The sequence below is a fragment of the Desmodus rotundus genome, chromosome 4 (genome assembly GCF_022682495.2).
Source record: "Desmodus rotundus isolate HL8 chromosome 4, HLdesRot8A.1, whole genome shotgun sequence".
Classification (NCBI taxonomy): domain Eukaryota; kingdom Metazoa; phylum Chordata; class Mammalia; order Chiroptera; family Phyllostomidae; genus Desmodus; species Desmodus rotundus.
In genome coordinates this window covers 9878084-9898184 of record NC_071390.1, presented here as the reverse complement: position 1 = coordinate 9898184, position 20101 = coordinate 9878084, and the positions used below count along the sequence as shown (strand labels likewise).

The following is a 20101-nucleotide window of genomic DNA, read 5'->3' as shown; positions in this document are numbered from 1 at the left end:
TGCACACAGGCAGCTCCTGGGCTGGCCAGGCTGCTGGGCGCATGTCTGCTTGGCGGATCAATAGTAATTCGGGGCCCTGGGGGCAGGGCACCGCCTGAGTAACTCAGATGAACTGACCATGAGTGCCAGCTTCTTCCTGAGTCCTTGGGGGAAACGTGTACACCATCCACTTAGCTCGGAGCCTGGCCAATCCCAGGGCCCTGCCACCTCCCCACTCTCCTCCCTCTCCTCTTCTTGGTGGGGCTGGGGTGCTCCTGCCTCTCCCACCAGTACTTTATATCCTGCGAGCTCCTGGGAGGATGGAGGCTGCAGGGTCGGCCCGGGCCAGGAGGTGCTGCCAAGAGGCCCTGGAGAAACTCTTCCCTCGCCTCTGCTTTCTCTGCTCCCTGGTGACCTACGCACTGGTGGGTGCCCTGCTGTTCTCAGCCATTGAGGGCGGCCAGGACCTGGGGGCAGGCGACGGGGAGTTGGAGAAGTTCTTGGAGGAGCTCTGCTTCCTCTTGCAATGCAACAAAACTGGTAGGTGCTCACCTGGGCAGGGCTGGCTTTTCCTCCATGGTGCGGGCAGACCCCAGAAAGCTGAGGGCTCTCTTGCAGAAGGCGGGTCTGGGAGCCCTCTGCATGTAGCCTCCCTGTCCCTAGGCCGCCTTAGGCCAGTGGCTTCTCCTCTCCAAGCCTCAGTTTCCTCCTCTGTGAATAGAGAGAATAATGTCCCATTAGGGTGGCTGTGAAGAATGGGAAAAAAGTGCTGAGCACCCAGAAGCTGCTCTGGAGAGGCACCCTTCCCTTCGCCTCAGCTCCCAGCCCCACACAGACCAGCAGGCTCTGGGGCAGGCGGGTGGGTGACTGAATCTGGGGCTAGGAGCTCCGAGGCTGGTCCTCAGCGCTGTGCCTGCCTCACCCCATGATTCAGTTTACAGGGATTAGAATTCAAGGAGCAATCCAAATGGGGCTTGGACCTAACCCCCAAGGTAGCAGGCTGCCCCCCCTACCCTCCCACTTTCTGTTTCAAACAGCATATTCTGTGCTGAACTGAGGGGTGGGGAGGGATTGTCAGAAGACCTTGGGGCCTGCTTCTCGTCCCTGTTGCTCTTCCAGCTTGCTGTGTGGTCCCAGGCAGAGCTGTGCCCTCTCTGGGCCTAGTGTGCTAGACAGAGGGGGGCCCACGACCTCCGGACCCCATGGGAAGCGGATGAGATAATGCACACGAAGCCTCTCGGAAGGCACAAGGCCTTTTATGAATGTCCCCATCGGATTGCATTTGTATTCGGTCACTCATTCCTACTGGAGGCAGGCCCTTTCAGCTGGGGCTGACTAGACGCTGGTCACAGGAGGCAGAGTCTCCCCTCCGTGGAGGGGCCCCCCACCCCTCTCTGCATCTGTACCAGACAGACACACGCCTGCTCAGCCAGCCTGGGAGACGACTTCTGCCACTGCTGCTGCTCCGACACTCTGAGGCCTCACTGGGTCCAGACCGTCAACGAGTTCAGGGCTTCCCAAACCTGGCCACGCCTCTGCGCACCCAGGGAGCTTGTCTACATTGTACATTCCCAGGCTCCTCCCCAAACCGACTGAATCATGCTCTCTGGGGCTGGGTTGGAAACTAATCTTTAAAGTTTCCTGGGTGCTTCTGAGGCACAGAATGGAATGGAAACACAGAGCTGGTCCAACCCCTTTGGTACAGATTTTCAGTGGAGGTTAAAATGTTCAGTAAGTACTGGCTGAGCGCAGACCCCAAGCCAAATGCTCTTTACTCATCAGCACACGTCGTCCTCACACCAACCCCACGAGGAGAGTATGGAATGTCCCCCTTGGGCAGATTAGCAGCTGAAGTGCTGGGAGTTAAGCTGGGTGCCCTGGGTCACACACTGGGAAATGGGTCCAGGGATTCAACCCCCAGCATTGGGACTCCAGAGCCAGAGCTTGTCACCACCATATCATACTGCCTCCCTGATGGGGAAACTGAGGCTGAGAAGCAGGCTTCCTGTCCGCAGCTATAGGGACTAGTCAGGGTCAGAGCTGAGTCTAGCTTCCGGGGCTGGTGCCCACTCAAAGGAGTAGTGACTTCCTGCTGTGGGCCATGCTCTGTGACAGCCTCTTACCACTGTGCCCGAGTCTGGCAGGTGGCTTCTAGGGTCTCCAAATCCAGACCAAAAGAACCGTCTGAAAACCTCCCTGAGAAACCAAGGCTCCCAAACTTGCTTCCGCCATGTGCCCCAGGCATCCTCAGGTGGTTGGTGCCCACAGACCCTGGGTAATCACCAAACCCCACCAGGCTTAACTACCTCCAGGAGGGGGTGCGGGTGGCAGCCAAATAACAGCTTGCCTTTTAGAAAAGCCTTTTGCTTTCAGTTTATAAGAACCCCATCAGAGAGACAGGGCAGAAGTCTGATTATATGCCCCTCGGCAAGGTGTTAGAAACGGAGGCTCTGAAAGCCCAGAAAGCCCTCTAAGGCCACCCAGCAATCCCATGGCTGAGTCAGGCTGAACACCCCCCACCCAGGCTTCTCCCTTGGGTGCTGGAGCAGGACCTAATGGCAGAGACATTTAATAGCAGGGCTCCGAGAGCCAGGTTTTGGTGTTGATGGGCCACAAGATGGGGGGCCTGCTGGTCCTTGGGGAGGACCCCCCTTCACCTGGGTGGGACCTACCTTGAAGAGTGGAGCCCTGCCCCTCACACTGGTCATCTCTTTCTTGAGTTATGGAGGACAGGAAACTGGATCTCAGGAAGCTGCTGCCCACAGTGAAGCGCCAGTGGTTTAACAGGTCCACAGACTGGTCCTTCCTGAGCTCGCTCTTTTTCTGTTGCACAGTGATCAGCACCGTGGGTAAGTTCAAGGGCAAGGGTGGGTCTGGCAGAAAGACCTGGGGGAGAGGGTTGGGGAGGGGATGCTGGGACGTTCTGTTCATTCAGTATGGAGGGCCTACCCTGTGCTAGGCCTGCTGGACACGGGCAGGCACGGCTCCCAGGTCAGGGACATAGCAGTCCCTGCCCCTGGCCCATAAGGCGACTTTGTGGAAATTAGAAAAGACCACCCTTCCTTCAGGTGCAGCCCATGCCTGGGTATAGACCTCAGTGAGCAAGGTGTGGGCTAGAATTCAGCCTCTTCTTGGCCCTTGGCTGGGTGCTCTTGTGCAAAATCCCATTTGCCAACAGTGCCTGCCAACCCAGGCTCCCGGGCAAGACAGAAGGACTCAGGACAACCACACTCGGTCAGCATGCGATGCGCTCAGGGTTTGGTGGGAACACAGAGCTGGGGTGGCTGCCCCAGGGTGGGGAAGGCCCAGGAGGCAGGATGTAAGTGGGGCTCATGTGTTAAGGGCCCCCTGGAGGGATGATAGCCATGAGGAGTCAGAGAGGGGGAGTCACCTGGGTGGGGGAAGGTGGGGCATGAAGAGGGCACTCCAGGCTGAGAGAACCGCATGGGCAAAGGCCCCAAAGCACAAAAACCCAGGGACATTGTAAGGAGGCAAAGTCAGGCATGAATAGAGGTGAGAAAGAGGAGGCTCCACCAGGGAAGGCCCTGCCACTGGGCTGAGGGGTTTGGGTTCATCCCAAGGGCAGTGGGGGCTCTGTCCAGAGGGTTTTAAGCAAGGTAAGGACACGGTAGCTCAGCATTCTAGCAAGACCACCCCAGCTGCAGCATGGGGGGGACCAGAGGGGGCAAGGCTAGCAGCAGGGAGACCAGGAGGGAGGTTTCTGCCACAGATGACAATGGCCTGATCTAGGACAATGGTCATGAGGATGGAAAGAGGGGTGGGCTGAAGGAGGACTTGAAGGAAAGTCTGCAGTGGGTGGATATGGGGGTGAGGAGGAGGGGGACACCAAGGTCTCTAGCTTGGGTGGGTGGGCTCCATGGCCTTCGGGGTCGGTGGTGAGGACACTGGACCTGGGGATGGAGGTGATGGCTGAGGACATGGAGGCTGAGGCCTTCCAGGGGTGCCTCCCACGGGAGACACTTAGCACTGGGGCACTCAGTGAGGGCAGGGTGGGGAGGTGGATTTCAGGGTGACCAGCACCCCCAGGTGGTTTCTATCATATCTGATCCCATTCCCCTGAATGCTGCTCCTGTCAGGGTCACGGGCAGAAAGAGCTACACTGCCGAGCACTCACCAGGGCCCGGCATGGCATCGACACGCTTTATGTGCGTTCTCTTATTCATTTCTCACGCAACCCTCTGAGCTAGACGCCATTCCTGTCTCATTCGGCAGGGAGCTACGACTCAGCCAGGGCAGCCGTTGCCCGTGGGGCAGAGGCTGGGCATAGCTGGCCTTTTTGGGGAACCTCCAGCTCGAGGGGACACTTTGAGGGAATGACAGTTACGGGGAGCAGCGCCTACAAAGAAGATACTGGAGATGAGCAGGAGGGATGAGAGTATGGGGTTTAGTCTGCTTTTCCTCAAGAGCTTCCGGTGCTGGATCTGAGGCTGTGTTTCTAAAAGCCTCAGCACCACTGGCATCTCAGACTCGCTGATTCTTTGCTTCCCTGGCCCGTGTCCACCAGATGCACTCACTTTGCCCCCCCCACTGTACCCACCAGTCGCAACAGCCAAAAATGTCTCTCGGCATTGACAAATGTCTTTGGTGGGCACAACTGCCCCCACTGAGGCCCACTGACTAATGCGATGGTTAGCAAAGGGTGGGCCCTGGACCAGGAGCTTGTGCATCGCCCAAGAACGGGTTAGAAATTCAAACTCATTCTCAGGCCCCACCCTAGGCCTTCTGAGTCGGAAACTACGGACGTGGGGCCCCGTGGCGTGTGTTTTAACAAGTCCTCCAGGCGATTCGGACGCATGCTGGCGTGTGAGAAGCACTGACCTGGTGCCAGTGTTCTCAGCCCCGGCTACACATTAGAATCACCCGGATGTATTTCACTAGTCCCCACGTCTGGACCCTACCCCCTGCCACTCAAGCTGGGATCTCCAGGGACGGCCTGGGCATCAGGCTTTCACAGGGCCCCCCAGGTGAGGCTGATGGGAGCCCAGCCTGCAAACCACCAATTTAACAGAAACACATCAGTTTGGTTCTGAACCCAAGAAAGCGATGCTCCTATCCACAGCCCAAGTCCATTAGGAGGGCATCAGGCCGTCCAGTAATTACAGCTGGAAGAGGACAGTGGGGGAAGTTCTGCACTGCCTGTAATCAATAAGTGTTCGAAGGTCCTGCTGGCGTCACTTCTTCCTGCCCTGTATCTCTGGGCCGCCTGAAATGCACCTGGCCTGGATGCTGGGAAAGAACACCTGACAGGTGTGAGGTGGGTCAATCCCCGGTCATTTCCAGATGGGTCAGCCCCCTTGGATTGGAAAGTTAAGTGCATGGGCGATTAAATACTCACAGCCTAAGTGGAGTGGACTGACCATAGTGGAATATACAAATGCATTATAAGAAATGGTATGATTTGCCATTATGCATTTCAGCATTCGGTAACTGGGATAGCGAATACAGCCCCTTCGTAGGGGCTGCGTGCTCTCTGAGACTTGCTTCCTGAATGCGCTTTCTGCAATGTGGCGTATATTCTGGATCGTAAACGTAACCCACCCGAAGGCAGCCACAGAGACTCCATTTATAATTTGCCGAGGGGAGGACTGGGTTGGGCATGTGCATTGGGGGGTGGTCTTCGGGGGAGGGGCACACACCCTTGTCCCCTGTGGGCCCCTGGGCAGGTCACCTGACCTCCCTGTTCCTTGTCCATGAAATGCGGTAATAAGGGTGCTTGCTGGCATCAGGGGTTTTGCCACGCAAGGAATTTTGACTCCAAAAGGCAGTTTACTCTATAAATCCCATAAGAAATGTGACCTTCTTTCCTCAGAAAACAAACAAAACAGTATGACCCTGGGTCCCCATACCTGAGGCTGAGGATTTCTACTGGAGAGTGTTCCTGTATTTGCTTTGCTCACCACTGCGGCCCCAGTGCATGCAGTCAGCGCTCAGTATGCACACACAGTGTGACCACACATACAGAGTCAACTGCCCTGCTATCACATGGCACCTCTGCAACCAGCCAGGGTGGCATGGCGTGCCCTGGGATGGGTGCAAACGGATGAGACCCATCGAGGGCCACTGCCTTCGCCCAGAACCTGGTGCTGTGGCCACCTGAGCATCGCCCCATTCCCGGAGGGCAGAGGCTGCGGCCAGGGTTCACCATACAAGCTGCAGCCCTGGAGGAGCTGGTGTTAGCCAGCCTAGCACTTACCTTCAAGTTAATTTACATAATTGGGCTGAGTTTTCTGTATTAATCATCCTTCATAACATCAAAAGTTAAACACAGGCATTCAATGCAAAAGCTGTCCCTCTGTTGAAGTCACTGAGCGCGCCCATTTGGAAGATCCAACGACTGGGGCTGTGGAGTGTGATGGCTCCCTGCTCTGGCCCCGCATCGGACATAAGGGTGCGGGTGACGGTGGTACAAGGAGGGGCTCCTGGAGAGCAGGGAGGCCTCAGCCCACCCATCCCTTTGCTTGGATGACCTGCTCTCCCTGGTTGGAGGTTTTCACCCCCTCGGTGCTCCTGACCCCGTTGGACATTGAGCCCTAGCTTGGGAGCCGTCTATCCTGGGAGTTTGGCTCCCAGCTCTGCCCTGCATCGCATGGGTGCTCTTGGCCAGGTTGCTCTGTGGCTCTGAGCCTCGGTTCGTCATCTATGAATGGTGATAACAACACCGACCTGTGAAGGTTGGCCGACACCAGCCCCCCGTGAGTGCTCGGTAGGCAGCACGTGCTCGCTCCTGAGGGTGAGGACACCAGCATCTATCAGTCGCCCACTAAGTGTCAGGCTCTGGTCCCATGCAATCCCTCCACTAGTCAATAGACAAGGTAGGGACTGTCATCCCCATGTTACATATAAGAAACCTGGAGATGTGAGTAGTTGAGTAACTTTCTAGTAAACAGCAGAGCTGGGATTTGAACTGAGGTGGTAAGATTCTAGATGCTGGGATCCTAACTACTTCCCCATTGTTTGTGAACAGGTTTGTCTGGTCCACTAACCCATAAGAGGCTCTGAGGGCAGCAACTGTATTCGATTCACTTTCCAACTTCCTCCTGTCCCGAATACCATGCACACTGCTCTAACATTGTTGGCACATAATAATTGCCTACTATGTAGAAACAAACAAACCAAGAGGCCCAGGCATCCCGGGGAGGACAAAGGCGGCTTCTGGAGGATCAGGGAGGTGGTGGGCAAGATTGCAAAGCCATGCACACCCTCTCACCTGCGCTCACCCTGTCCTAGGTGAGCTGGCCCTTCCTCAGACACTCAGAAATGGCCGTGGCAGAATGAAAGGCACTGACTCACTCCCCAACATGTGCTTGTCCCCTGCAAAGACATTTCAGGTCAACAATCTGGACATGAGTTGCTCCATGCCCTAAAGAGAAGCTGGGGATCACCCCTGACCGCCCCCCCGCACTGAAGCAGGCCTAATGTTAGACAGGTGGATAAATGTTTCAAAATGAATATTTGCCAATGCATTGTATCAAATGCTATGCGAAGGAGGAGAAACGGCAGAAGATCTCTTTAAAGCTTTTGGGGAGGGGGAAGAGCAGATGACAATCCCCGACTGTGTCCTCTTTTTCAGGTTACAGCCACATCTTCCCTGTCACCAGGCTCGGCAAGTACGTGTGCATGCTCTACGCTCTCTTCGGCATCCCCCTGATGGTCCTGGTCCTCACGGACACAGGTGACATCCTGGCAACCATCCTATCCACGTCTTATAACCGGTTCCGAAAACTCGCGTTCCTCTGCCCTCCCCTTTCCAAATGGTGCTCCCGACTGCTCTCCAGGAGAAGGCCTGACGCCAAGCCTGTAGACCAAACTGTTCCCAGGATCATCATCGATGCCCCAGAGCCCCAGGACCCCAAACCCAGGTGTCCCTCAGCCTCAAGCAGCAACATGGAGCTGCTCGAGAGGCTTCTTGCACGAGAAAAACGGAACACACTGCAACCGCCTGCGCGGGGTGTGGAGAGGAGTACCTCCTGTCCCGAGCTGGTGTCGGGGAGACTCTCCTTCTCCGTCATCAGCAACCTGGATGAGGTGGGCAGACAGGTGGAGAAGCTGGACGTGCCCCTGCCCATCATCGCCCTCATTGTTTTCGCCTACATCTCCTGCGCAGCGGCCATCCTCCCCGTCTGGGAGGAGCACCTGAACTTCGAGGACGCCTTCTACTTCTGCTTCATCACACTGACCACCATTGGGTTTGGCGATATCGCTTTACAACACCCTCACTTCTTCCTGTTTTTCTCCCTCTATATCATCATTGGGATGGAGATTGTGTGCATCGCTTTCAAGTTGGTGCAAAACAGGCTGATTCACGTCTACAAAAATCTCATGCTGTTCTTCACAAAAGGGAAGTCTTAGGACCCTGCGAACATATGGAGGCTCGCTGTCTCTCGTGAGATGTGATGCACACTAGCTGAGCTGGTTTCCTTGCCTTGGCGTTTGGGGCAGTGTCGTTAAAACGTGGCACTGCAGCCTGCCATCAGAGACGCGGTGGCGTGGAGGCAGATCCTGAGTGAGGGCTGACGTCAGCCTCTGGGCCCTGCAGAAAGGTGGCTGATGCCCTTCATGTCAGGACATAGACAAAAACATCGCCCTTCCCCAAAGCCCGATTGATTTCCCTGTCTTCATTTTCAGAAACTGTCACCTTATGTGGATGAAACCACCTCATGAAAGTCACCTGTTTCGTGCAACACGAGAAAAAAATTACCTTTGTTCTTGCAATTTGTACTTTTGCACTAAATTAAAATCTTCCCGAGCAGCTCCCTGTGTACCCTTGATGGGACAGAGCTAGTCTGAACAGCCTCTCTTCTTAAACGACAGCATGAATGTGTGTGAGATCAGCCCAATTCCAGCCCGTGTAAAATACACCGATACCGCCGAGTGGAATTGTCACCCGTGTTCGCAGGGGCCCGGGAGATTCCCTGATTGCCAGAGTCTGTGCAGACCAGTGTCCTCACTCAGCAGCACGTGATGGGCACCCCCTGAATGAGTTGGCATGCGAATGGGCTGGTCTGTGTGGCAGATGCTGTAGGTGCCCCTCCCAGATGCCCTGGTACCCCAGCTCCCTTTGCCCGAGAACTTTCTCTGGCCACTAGGGTGTGGGCCTTCACCAGGAAGGCTAGAAGTCCAAGGAGCCCAGGCTCTTGGGAGCACCCCTCAGCTGCTGACTGATGGCACCCAGCTGCTTGCCTCTCCCACAGGGTAACTCAGGGCCATGTTCACCACAGCCTCCCGACCTCCACAGCCGCGTGGAGCTTCAGTTGCTCCTGAGCACACCCTGTATTCTTCATCTCCCTGTCTCATTTCCCCCTCCTCTTGAGATCACCCCTACATAACCCACATGCACACTAATCCTGGTCTCAGAGTCACCCCTGGGACCCCAGCTCGGGAGAGGATGTAACCATTTGGAGTAGGATCTGGTCTTACTATTTCCCTGGTCAGTTATGAGAAATGTCTGTTTGGAGACAATCAAAGTTTCTTCGAGAGAACCTAGGGGGAAATCAACCTGTGTCCAGTGATTAGCAAAATTAGTCCCTAGGTAAATGGTGAATCCTACTCCAGTGTATAGAACAAAAATGGCAAAGGCCGACGAAAAATTCCAGAAGATGCCAGTTTGAAAATAAAGGAAGTGCGTAGCTCTTCAAAGTTCAGTTAGACAGACACTGCGCGAAGGGCTTGCTGCTTTCCGCGCTCAGAGAGTGCAGGGCAGTCGCAGGGGTGCCGGATCCCCCAGCCAGTCCCTTCTGGAGGCAGTAGGGAGCCCCGCTCAAGTGCACTCATGGAGTTTATCAGGGACAGACACCACACTCCAGGTCACGGTCATTTGCTGGTGGGTAGGTATTCTTCCGCAGTTCTGAGAACATGGCTCAGCAGGCCTTCCTGCTCCTCACTTCTCACCCCTCTGTCCCGTGCACCCCATATTCCGGCCCCCTTTTACTTCTCACTCCAGTGCAGAAAGGTGAATTCATTCATTCTCAGCCTTGCCTGGACACCTGAGGGCTTCAAGAATACATGCGCCTTTGGGAACAAAAATGCTGGTCCCCCAAGCCCCCCGACCTCAAACACAGCTCTTCTGGGACCTTCGGGACCTAGACCAAAGCCTTTGGTGGAGGCACTGACCCAGTGGAGGTCATGGAGGTCGTCCTGTCCAGTTGTCTGCCAGCCCAGCAGCTCCTCCACTGTTTTTAACAGAAGAAACCTAAGTTCATGGGTGTTTAACTCAAGAGGGGCGCCAAAGAAGTGGTGGGGAGGTGGACGATGAAGGGAGTCGTCCGGGGAGACCCAATCCCCAGGGACCACGGGGCATCTAGAGTGGTGGCTGTCAAGGAAAGGGCAGCTGGGCCCAGCAGCGCTGGGTTCTCGGGACTCGAAGTTTGCAGGGTGAGGGAGCAGATGGAGGAACCACTCCCAACCCAACACTAAAACGGTGCCAGGCGGGGAGACTGCCCTGGCGCGGGCTAACCTGACCGCGCTTATGCGAGTGGCCACCAGGTGGAGCCGCGAGACCAGTCTGCCGCTCCCTGCCCTGGGCTCCGCCACTGCCAGGAGCCTCCACGAAGGGACCTATGGGAGCGGCTATCTCCTGCCGTGGCCCTCTAAGAGGAGACACCTCGGCTACCGTCCTCACCGCAGTTCCAGAGGAGGAGGCTACCCGGGCTCCCCTGCCACGGACAAGGGGGAAAGCAGCGCCCCCCCATCCACGCTCCTCCAGCACCTTTCAAGAGGGGCCCTTTGGACGCCTATCCTCGCCGTGGCTGTCCCCTGCCTTCAAAGTACATGCCCTGCCACGCTAAGGTCTGGGAATGTTACCGCTTGAGTCCCAGCCACTAGACAGTTGGTGTCTGGTCATTAGTCGCCCGTCACATGGGTTGCTTCCTTTTCTGATCCACCAGCCTCACTCTGGTGGGTAGACCGGCTGAAGCTTGTGTGAAAGACACCTAGAAGCTTCTAGAAAGTACAGATGCCCTGTCCTGCCTGAGATCTGCTGGGCTGGAGGCTCTGAGAGTGACCCCCCAAGAATGGCTGTGGTGATGGGGCTGTGGTTTGCTGTTTCTAAAGCTGCCAGGTGACTCTCACCTGTTTGTGCTGAGAACCACTGCTTTCTGGGAGGGCCAGGGCCAGGCAGGCTCTCACAGGGAAGGGCTTGGGGGCCTCCTGCTCCCTGGAGGGCTGTGGGGACAGACCTTGCTGGGCCCCGTCCTGCTGCGGTCCTGCCCTGCTGAATGACCCACCCAGGGGAAGGCCTGCTCTGGGTCTCTGCAGAGAGGACAGGGCTGGCTCCAGCAGCCCCTGTGGTCCTGCTGACCTCCACCTGGGTGTCCTGCCTTGTCCTGAAAAGAGAGCCCGCTGTTTCCATGGGTGGGGAGCAGAGTGGCCTGGCCCCTGGGGCGCTGGCTTGTGGGCTGCCAGCTGTGTTGCTCTGACCTGGGCCTCTCAGTACCGACAAGGAAGGGCCGTGTGGCTTAGTGGTGAAGGCCTCTGCCAGTGGAGGCAGGCTGCCTGAAATCTTGGCAGGTTTCTTTCCCCGTCAAATCAACATAAAAACAGTACCTACTTCAAAAGGTTGTTGTGATAATCCACGGGAAGTGCTGTAGCCCAGCGCCCAGCTTTGAGAGCTCCTTAAAAGTCCTAGCTGTCCCCGTCACTATGATTTGGAGTCAAACATGGCGTGCTCCGGCTTTCTCTGGCACCCGCCACTGCCTGCAGTTGGGAGAAAGGGGGTAGATGGTGAAGTAAGAGCGTGGGGTACTCAGCGTCAGCTTGCGGGGCCCTCTCAATGACCCCCCACAGATTCTGGGGCGGTCTCAATAGTGTGGGCCCAAGCAACAAGGGCAGTTCTTACCCGGGTGGGGCACCTCCGGCAGCTATCACCCCAGAACACGTGAGGTGTGGGTCGGGAGGAAGCATTCTTCCTCAGCTCTCCTGTTAGTACCCTGGGGTTCCATGGCACGACTGTACCCTTCTTCCCCAGCCTGCATTTGTCACCTTCCTTGGCTTCCAAAACAGTGCTTTGCCTGATGGCCTTTCTCTCTCTCTCTCCAGAGCTTCCACCTGTGGCCCTTCATTTCTTCCCTCTCTCTGCTCCTTCCCTTTGGCCTCATCCACCCTTGTGGATATTAACGCCATCCCCAGAACCCCAAACTGAGGACTGCTTCTCCAGTGCCTCTAGCTGACTCGCCCAAGGCTGGGCTCTAATCTTGTTCCCGGGTTTTGTCCCTCCCCATCCTCCTAGCCTGCTGGGAGGCTGCCGTGACTGGGCTTTCTTCTCTCTCCTGCTCTGACTTGAGAGGCCCGTGTGTGGCTTTTAAGAATTCCCCCCGTCTTGAGCGTGCCTCCCAGAGATTTTGATTTCTCTGGTTTCAGGTGGAGTCTAGGGAGTGTAGACTTTAGAAGCTCCCAGGTGACTCTTGTTGCTTATTCATTCATTTAATTTATTCACGAACCCCTGCTGAATGGGCACCGGGACAGACCTGTTCCAGGCACAAGCAGTGTAGCCCTGAAGGCACTTCTGAGGTACAGGCACATGGCCGATGCTCACGCATGTCTGCTGGGCGAACGGGCATCCAGTGACCTCTCTTCCCCTGACAGAGAACCAAGAAGACAGCTGGGTGACAGGGGAGCCAGGCTGAAGGGGTCAACCGGCCCCCCCCCCCAGCTCCCTGGAAGCCAGGCACGTGCCATGGCTGGCAGGGGACAGTCCGGGGGTCGGAGGGCCTGGGCAGCTCGGCTGTTGCTATGGTGACCGATGTGCATCTGTTTAGCCGAGAACTTTGAAGTTGACTTGGATTCAGGACAACAAAGGGCACCTCCAACTCAGACACAAATTGTGGCTTCTTTTCATCCTCTTCAGCCCTTCACTGCTCTGCTTTTGTTCTTGCCATTTAGATCAGAGAATAAAACCCTTTCAAATGCCATAAATTCAAAACACAGGCAATTAAGGGGCCTCTCGGAGGTTCAAGCTCCCCTTTAGCTTCTTCAAAAAGCAATGGCACGTGTAGAAAGGAGAGATGCCCGCACAAAGGTGGCCAGCATCACGGGTATGTCGCTATCCGACAAACACGACAGTGGGCAAGAGCAGGTTTCTAGTTGTGTGAGCATGAAACAGTTAATAAAGCTATCGCAGTAATCATGACCTGCGTGTCTTCTTCCATACGAACAACGGTAAACCGACTTTTGCCCACCCCTGTATTCACTGAGGACCTACTATGTGCCAGGACCCAGGGGATTCAGAGTGGTACAAGATGGACCGGGTCTCTGGGCTCCCAGAGCTTATGGTCAGGACTACCACTCCATGCCTCAGTTTCCACAATGTGCAACAACTGGGCTGAAGTAGCCCGGGGGTCTCCACGGGGTGCTTTCTGAAGCCCAGCCAGAGATTCCAGTCACTTGCCCCTATTTTAGCCTGAGTAGGTTCGCTTTGCTCTGTTTTATGTAGTCTGCTTTGCTACAACATTTTGTTTGAAGAAAAAAGTCCATAACTTCACGAGAGAGAGAGAGAGAGAGTTGGGAATGAAAACTGCTGGCCAAGGACTCCCTAAGGCCTTTTCCAAATGGGGTGTTCTGTGATGCTGACGGCTGGGGAGACCACAGATTCTCTGGGCTGTTCAGTTGCGTGGAGACTGATACCACGCAGAGGGAGGCGAGTTGCCTGAGGACGTGCACCCGCCTGCATGCTGACATCCTGCCTTCATTTTAAGTGAAGTGAGGAGCTGTGCTCAGCTGGTGATGCAAAGAGACAGTCCTGTGTGTTTCTCCCCAAGCACACCCAGGGCCTCGCCTCTGAGGCTTCTGCCCTTCCCAGACACTGCGTCCGCCAGGCCTCACAGCCCCAGCCTCGCAGTTTCCGAGGATGGCACCCTCTTCTGAGACCTCTGCCAGCTCTGGTCCCCACATAGATGTTGTGGGGAATGAATGTCCTGTCAGCCCAGCTAGTAGTCTGAGAGCGTGATGTTTGCTGAAGAAGTGTTCTTAGAAGAGGTACCGGGTCCCTGTTGACGATACTGTTTTCAGGGACCCACCCCTTAGCTTGTTCCCTTCCCAGGTCCTCCCCGCCCTCCCCCCACTCCCCAAGTTTTGAGACCCTGGTAGGTGCAGCCCTCTGACACCTTCCTTTCCTCCCCATGCAGCCCCTCCCCTCTTCCTTCTCAGCAGGTGACTCAGTAACACGGAGGCCGGATTACAAAGGCCCCTTGAGTGTTTCCCAAAAGCCATTTACACTGTCTGGGCAGGAAAGCAGGAAGCGGGTCTGGGACAGGGCGTTTTACTGCCTATCTCTTGCTTTGAGGAGCCGCAGGAAAGCTTTATTAACACAGCAAAACCAGACAGCACTCAAGGTACAAGGGGATATTTTTACCCCTAGGCTGAGTCTTCTCCTGTTTACTTCTTTAGCAGGCACGTTACCCTCCTCCCTGAGGGCCACGTTGATGTGCAGAGCAAGAGAGATTCTGGACTGAAGGACAGCTTCTACCAAAACGGCCCACCCAAGCAGGCTGTTGGAATTTGCTTTCGCCTCATCAATCACAGGGTCCTTCCTGAGCTCAGAGGCTCCTGGGCCACTGAGGCCACGTCTCCAACTTGGCTGTGCACGGTCCGTGCACACAGTGGGCCTGCAGTAAAGGCCAGAGGGTGGAGTGTCTGCTGCCAGGTGTGGAGGGTCAGAGGCCTCTCAGCGTCCGCAGCTCCGGGGGACCCCTTCCTTCCAGTGATGTGCGTTTAGTGTCAGTAGGATTCCGGGGCTCACCCCAGCCCCTCCCTCCTCTTCCAGGGAGATGTGAGCTGTGGGGGACAGAGGGGAAGGGCCAGGTCAAAGTCTGAAGCCAGCTGGTCAGCTGTCACACATTTTGTACCCCCTCTGCCTTCTCACCCGGCCCACAGCCCAGGGAGATGCCCCAGAAGCGGGAATAGCTCCCACCCACGGGAGGCAGGGAAATGGGTTTCGAAATGGGCTCTGCCCACAAGGGAAAATTTCCTGCTTTTTGGTCCCACTATGCCAGAACTGGGGGTCTCCCTGAAGGCGGTGGTCACACGGGTGTGGAACAGTGTGACCGTCGGGATTGCTTGCCGCAGCGTTGTTTATCACGGACCAACAGAGTGAACACCCGTCGAATGAGAGTGGGAGGGTCAGTGCCTGTGTGTTCACGCAATGGACGCCCTCAGACCCCAGAAGTGAACCTGTCTGCAGTCAACATACATTACTTTGGTAGTAAGGCAAAAGCACTATAAAAGTCTTTTAAAAAGTCATTGGGATGGCTTGCCACAAAAGAACATTGTTACCCAAATTAAACCCACTGGGCAATAATCGTGTATGACTCAGTGTGCAGAAAACCTTGTGCCAAACTCTGGTGGGGGTTGGGGGGTCATGACATTTAATGACACCTGGCCTTGTCCTCTCGAGCTTTACAAAGAGGGACATCGAGGCAGGTCTCTGCATCAGTCCATGAGGTTGCCTGGGAGAGGCAGAGTAGCCTGCTGGGGAAGGGCACGGGTTCGGACCGACTTCGGTTCAAGTTCTTGGGTGATGGGAGAGCATATTGCTAACAATAGCTCCAACTGGGGGATGCCCCCATGTGCATCCAAAGAGTGAACACAGAAACTGGGATATGGCCACAGGGTGGAATACTACACAGCAGTGAATATGAATGAACTTCAGCACGGCATGATATGGATGAATCTCCCCAGAGATATTGTGCAAAAGGAACCAGAGAGAGAAAGAGGATCTACAGAATGATTCCATTTATAAAAAGATTGAAAAAATGAGGAGCCTCAATGATATTTTTAGGGAAGCCCCACAGGTGCTCAACTTACAAACACGGGCAGGAGAGGATGATCAAGAGCGGTCACTGGCAGGGGAAGGGAGGTAGCTGTGACTGAGGAGAGGCACCCAGGGGCCCTGGGGCTCCCCGCCGGGCTTTACACCCTGACCTGGGTGGGGGTCACACTGGGACTCACTGAACAATTGTTCTTTACACTGCAAGCACATGTTTTTTGCCCCTTCTACATGTATGATACATCTTATAATAAAAATATGGGAAGAAGCAATAGAAGCTTGTGGTACATAACACTTCGAGACTATGGAAGGGCATACAGTTCCCAGTGGAAAGTAAAATGTTCCCGCTGCCACACTCCCATCCCCCGCCAACACCCGCCGAGAGCTGATGCGTTTGCATTTTGCACTTTTCCGTGCCTGTACAGCCTTTTAAATAACGTGCTTGTTTTCCTAAATTGGTTTATAGCAAATAGGCTGTCCTGTGAGCTTTAAGTTTCACTCAAGAATCCTACCAGGTCCGGCACAAATAACACCTCTTTTCTATTACAAAATCATAAGCATGTAATTCTGTAACGTGACAATATCGCACTCAAGCACACCATGGGACATTTTAGGTGAGACGCTCAAATTGCTGTCCATCGCATGCGGGACATTCACGTACCCTGCCAACCACGCTCAAGCAGCCTTACTTCTGCCGGCCCCTGAACGTCTTGCCTATGTTTCTATGGCAAACAGTGAGCTGCCTAATTTTCTGAAGTGGTCACGTGGTTGCTCACGGCAAGGCTGACCACCACGGACTTCAGGAGGCCCCCATGTGCGGACACTCAGGAGGTTTCCAGATTTTTCCTACTGCAATTCTGAAGTCACGTAAATGACTCAACCTACAAATGTCTTAAGTACTTTTCAACAGATTTCTCCTCCTTAAGTATTTCCTGTCCTGTGGGGAGTGTGGCAGCTGCCCGGGGTTGAAGGAGACATTCAGTCTTTCCATGCTGCTGTTTCAAAGGTCTTCATCCTCTGCTTTCCTCGAGGAATTAGGGTGGCAAAGTCGAAAACTTCACAAAGAAGCCCCTGAAAGTCACCCTCGAAGCAGCAGAGCTCAGGCCACCTGTGGGAAAAGGGAGGGCCAGAATAGCCCCCCACGGCTCCTTGGAAAGGGGGAGCTCTCGGGTGTGTGTGTGTGTGTGTGCATGCGTATCCCCGAGGCACCTACACACCGGGGGCTTTGCAGAGAGGCAGCATCCTCCACAAGAAAACAGTCAATAGGAATCCAATTGGACATAATGACTGGGTTCCCCCCCACACACTCACAGATGGTGGCAGCGATTTTTCAGATGCCTTTTCGTTACAGACAAGTTTCTGAACAAAATAATTAGGTTTGGGCCTTTGCAGCATACCCTATTGGACTATTGATCATCCACCAGAGTCCCCCTCCCAGTGGATGTCTGGGTGTGTGGTTGGCATAGCAAGTGGGTAAAGACGGCTGTGAGCAGAAGAGGCGGGAGCCTCCGTGGAGCTGCGTCCTGAGAGCTCTCGGCTGCTGGGGACCGCGCCCTCAGTGTCGAACGTCCGCTGTCCAGGAAGCCGAGTTCCAGTCCTCGCTGCCCTGACCTCGCCCCTGTGTGACCTCAGGCAAGGCTCTGTCCCTGCCTAGGTCGCTTCTCCCTGTGGAAAAGGCAGTTATTGGACTCGATAACCTCCAGGCTCCTTCCAGCACTGACATTCTGCCCCAGGACTGTCCCGCAGAAATAAAACATGAACCACAAATGTGAGCCACACAGGACATTTTAAATTTTCTGGCAGCCATGTTAAAAGACAAAAGTAAAAAACTAACTGGCAAAATTATTATTATTTTTAAAATACCATATTTATTTATTTTTAGAGAGAGGAGAAGGGAAGGAGAAACATCGATCAGCTGCCTCTGCACACACCCCCACTGGGGACTCAACTCACAACCCAGACACGTGCCCTGACTGGGAATCGAACCGGGACCCTTTGCTTTATGGAACGATGCCCAAACCACTGAACCATGTGGGTCAAGGCTGGCAAAATTACTTTTAATAACATATTTTATTTAACCCAATGTATCTACAATATTATCATTTCAGCATGTAAACAATATAAAACTTACTAATGAAATGTTTTGCCTTCTTTCATACTAAGCCTTCGAATTTTAGTATGTGTTTCGTATTTAAAGCATATCTCAATTCAGCCTATTGCATTTTAAATGCTCCACGGCCACATGTGGAGTGACTATTGGATCAGACAGTGCGGTCTACCCGACCACCCAGTCTCCATACAGATGGGGAAACTGAGGCTCGCTGGCTGGGGCGGAATCGGCTCTGGCCCTGGGGTCCTCACAGATGCTAGTTCTGTAGACCTGTTCTGTGAGTGGCACTGTGCAAGCCACCCTTGGGAAGAGAGACGAGGAAGAAATTGCTTCCTTTGCTGTCCAGGAGTTGAAGGTCCCATTGGGGGCGGGGTGGGAAGAACGAGCCCCGATGGAGCTGCCGGGGAGCAGTGCAAGCTGGCAAAGGCCTCTGTGGGGAACAGGCTCTCAGGGTCTTGTGTGCTCTTGAAGGCAGAAACCCCGGAGGGCTGCAATGCTTATCCCAGGCTTGACTTCCGTGCACAAGGACGGCTTGAGGAGGGAGCTGGGGCTAGGAATAGGATTTGGGAACTTGGAGGTTGAGGAAAATATCAATAATGTCTGCTTCTGGGGCACTGAATGACCATCCGATTAGAGCAGAGGGCGAGAGCTGGCGGGGGGTGGGGAGGGGAGGTGGGTTGCAGACAGCACTAAAAGCCTGGCAGAAGGCTTCAGACGGGAGTATTAGGGAGCCACCTTAGGCTCTTGAGCTGCGGATGGCCTCGTTGGAATCAATGTTTCATAGAGATCCACTGAGTCACTGAGGGATTGGAGGATGTGGGCGGTGATTGCGATGGTCCAGGTGAGGGTGGCGGGTCAGGGGAAACGTGCTCTTCACAGCTGCCTGGCTCCTCTGCAGCCTCCAATTACAGCAAATGTCCCCAGACAGGTTAGTGATTCTATTAGAGTGGCCCAACCTGGAGACCTGCCTTTTCCAGATAATGCAGCATGAAGCCAGTTAATGCAGTGATTCGATTACTAGGTTAGAGCATCTATGACTTAATTTCATTGGCGGCCGGCAAGGCATCCTTCAGGCAAATTGACCTTTGCTTTGCCATTCCCTTTTAAAACCAGTACAGTAGATTTGGTTACATTCTGTACAGAAAATGTTCTTTTACAGTACGCAGAACTGAGACAAGAATGAAAATGAAACGTGTTTTCTCTCATTGTAGCTCATTTTTTAAATACGTGTTAAACAACTGGTAGAGCTGGCTTCGAGGGAAAAACGCCCCCTGACTCAGGCAGATCCTGGCCGAGACCTGGCTGAGCACTAGAAAAGCGTGTCCGTCTGCTCGTTTCAGGGTAAATAAGTATCAGCGAGGCCCATGCGGCTGGTGGTATTGTTTTGGTCTTTTGTGTCTGTTTTTTTTGTCTAGGTGTTCTTTCAGGTGTTGAGAAAGAGGTGTTCAATTTGGACTGTGAAATTGTCTTTTTCTCTCTTTCTTTTATATCCAGGGTCCGGCAGAGGTGAGGCCTGCTTGAGCGTGGTTGGGAGGGTAAATGATATGGGTGTAACAATTTATAGTTTTAATTTGAACATTTCATGTAAAGTGTCACATGGTGTGCTTGAGTGTGATATTGCTATGTTACAGAATTACATGCTGATGATTTTGTAATAAAAGATTTTATAATAAAAAGGGGGTGTTATTTGTGTCGGACCCTGTATTTTGAAGCTCTGTCATTGGGTACATGTACATTATAATGATTATGTCTTCCTTTTGAATCGATCACTTTTATCATTATGAAAACTTCTTTTTGTATATTCCTGTTTAAAGTTTGTTTGTAAATCTATTTTACCTGATGTTAATATAGTCAATTCATCTTTCTAGTAACAAACTATAGAAATGATCCCTGAAAGTATAGTCTTACCATCTTTCTAATGTTTACAGTTTGCGTGGTACGTTTTTTCCATCTATTTACTTCCAACATACCTGTGTACTTATTTTTAAAGAGTGTCTCTTATAGATGGTATGGAGTCTAGACTATTTTTTAAAACAAATCCATCCTGATAATTTCCTTTAATTGTAGTATTCATTAATGCTTAATGTATTTCATCTATCACTTTATTTTATTTTAAAGATTTTATTTATTTATTTTTAAAGAGAGGGGAAGGGAAGGAGAAAGTGAGGGAGAGAAACATCAATGTGTGGCTGCCTTTCACGTGCCCCCTACTGGGGACCTGGCCCGAAACCCAG

General features: G+C 53.7%; 1 protein-coding gene and 1 pseudogene across 1 annotated transcript; one reads left to right on the top strand and one right to left on the bottom strand.

Moving 5' to 3' along the window:
* The first annotated feature begins 299 nt into the window (after positions 1–299).
* Positions 300–8736, top strand: KCNK18 (potassium two pore domain channel subfamily K member 18). Its single transcript, XM_024555434.3, has 3 exons — positions 300–519; positions 2700–2828; positions 7571–8736. Exons 1-3 carry the CDS (start codon positions 300–302, stop codon positions 8347–8349), a joined length of 1128 nt encoding a protein of 375 aa, XP_024411202.2. The 3' UTR covers positions 8350–8736.
* A 10960-nt stretch (positions 8737–19696) lies between these two features.
* On the bottom strand, positions 19697–19773 carry LOC112300525 (small nucleolar RNA U3; annotated as a pseudogene).
* Between the last annotated feature and the right edge of the window lie 328 nt (positions 19774–20101).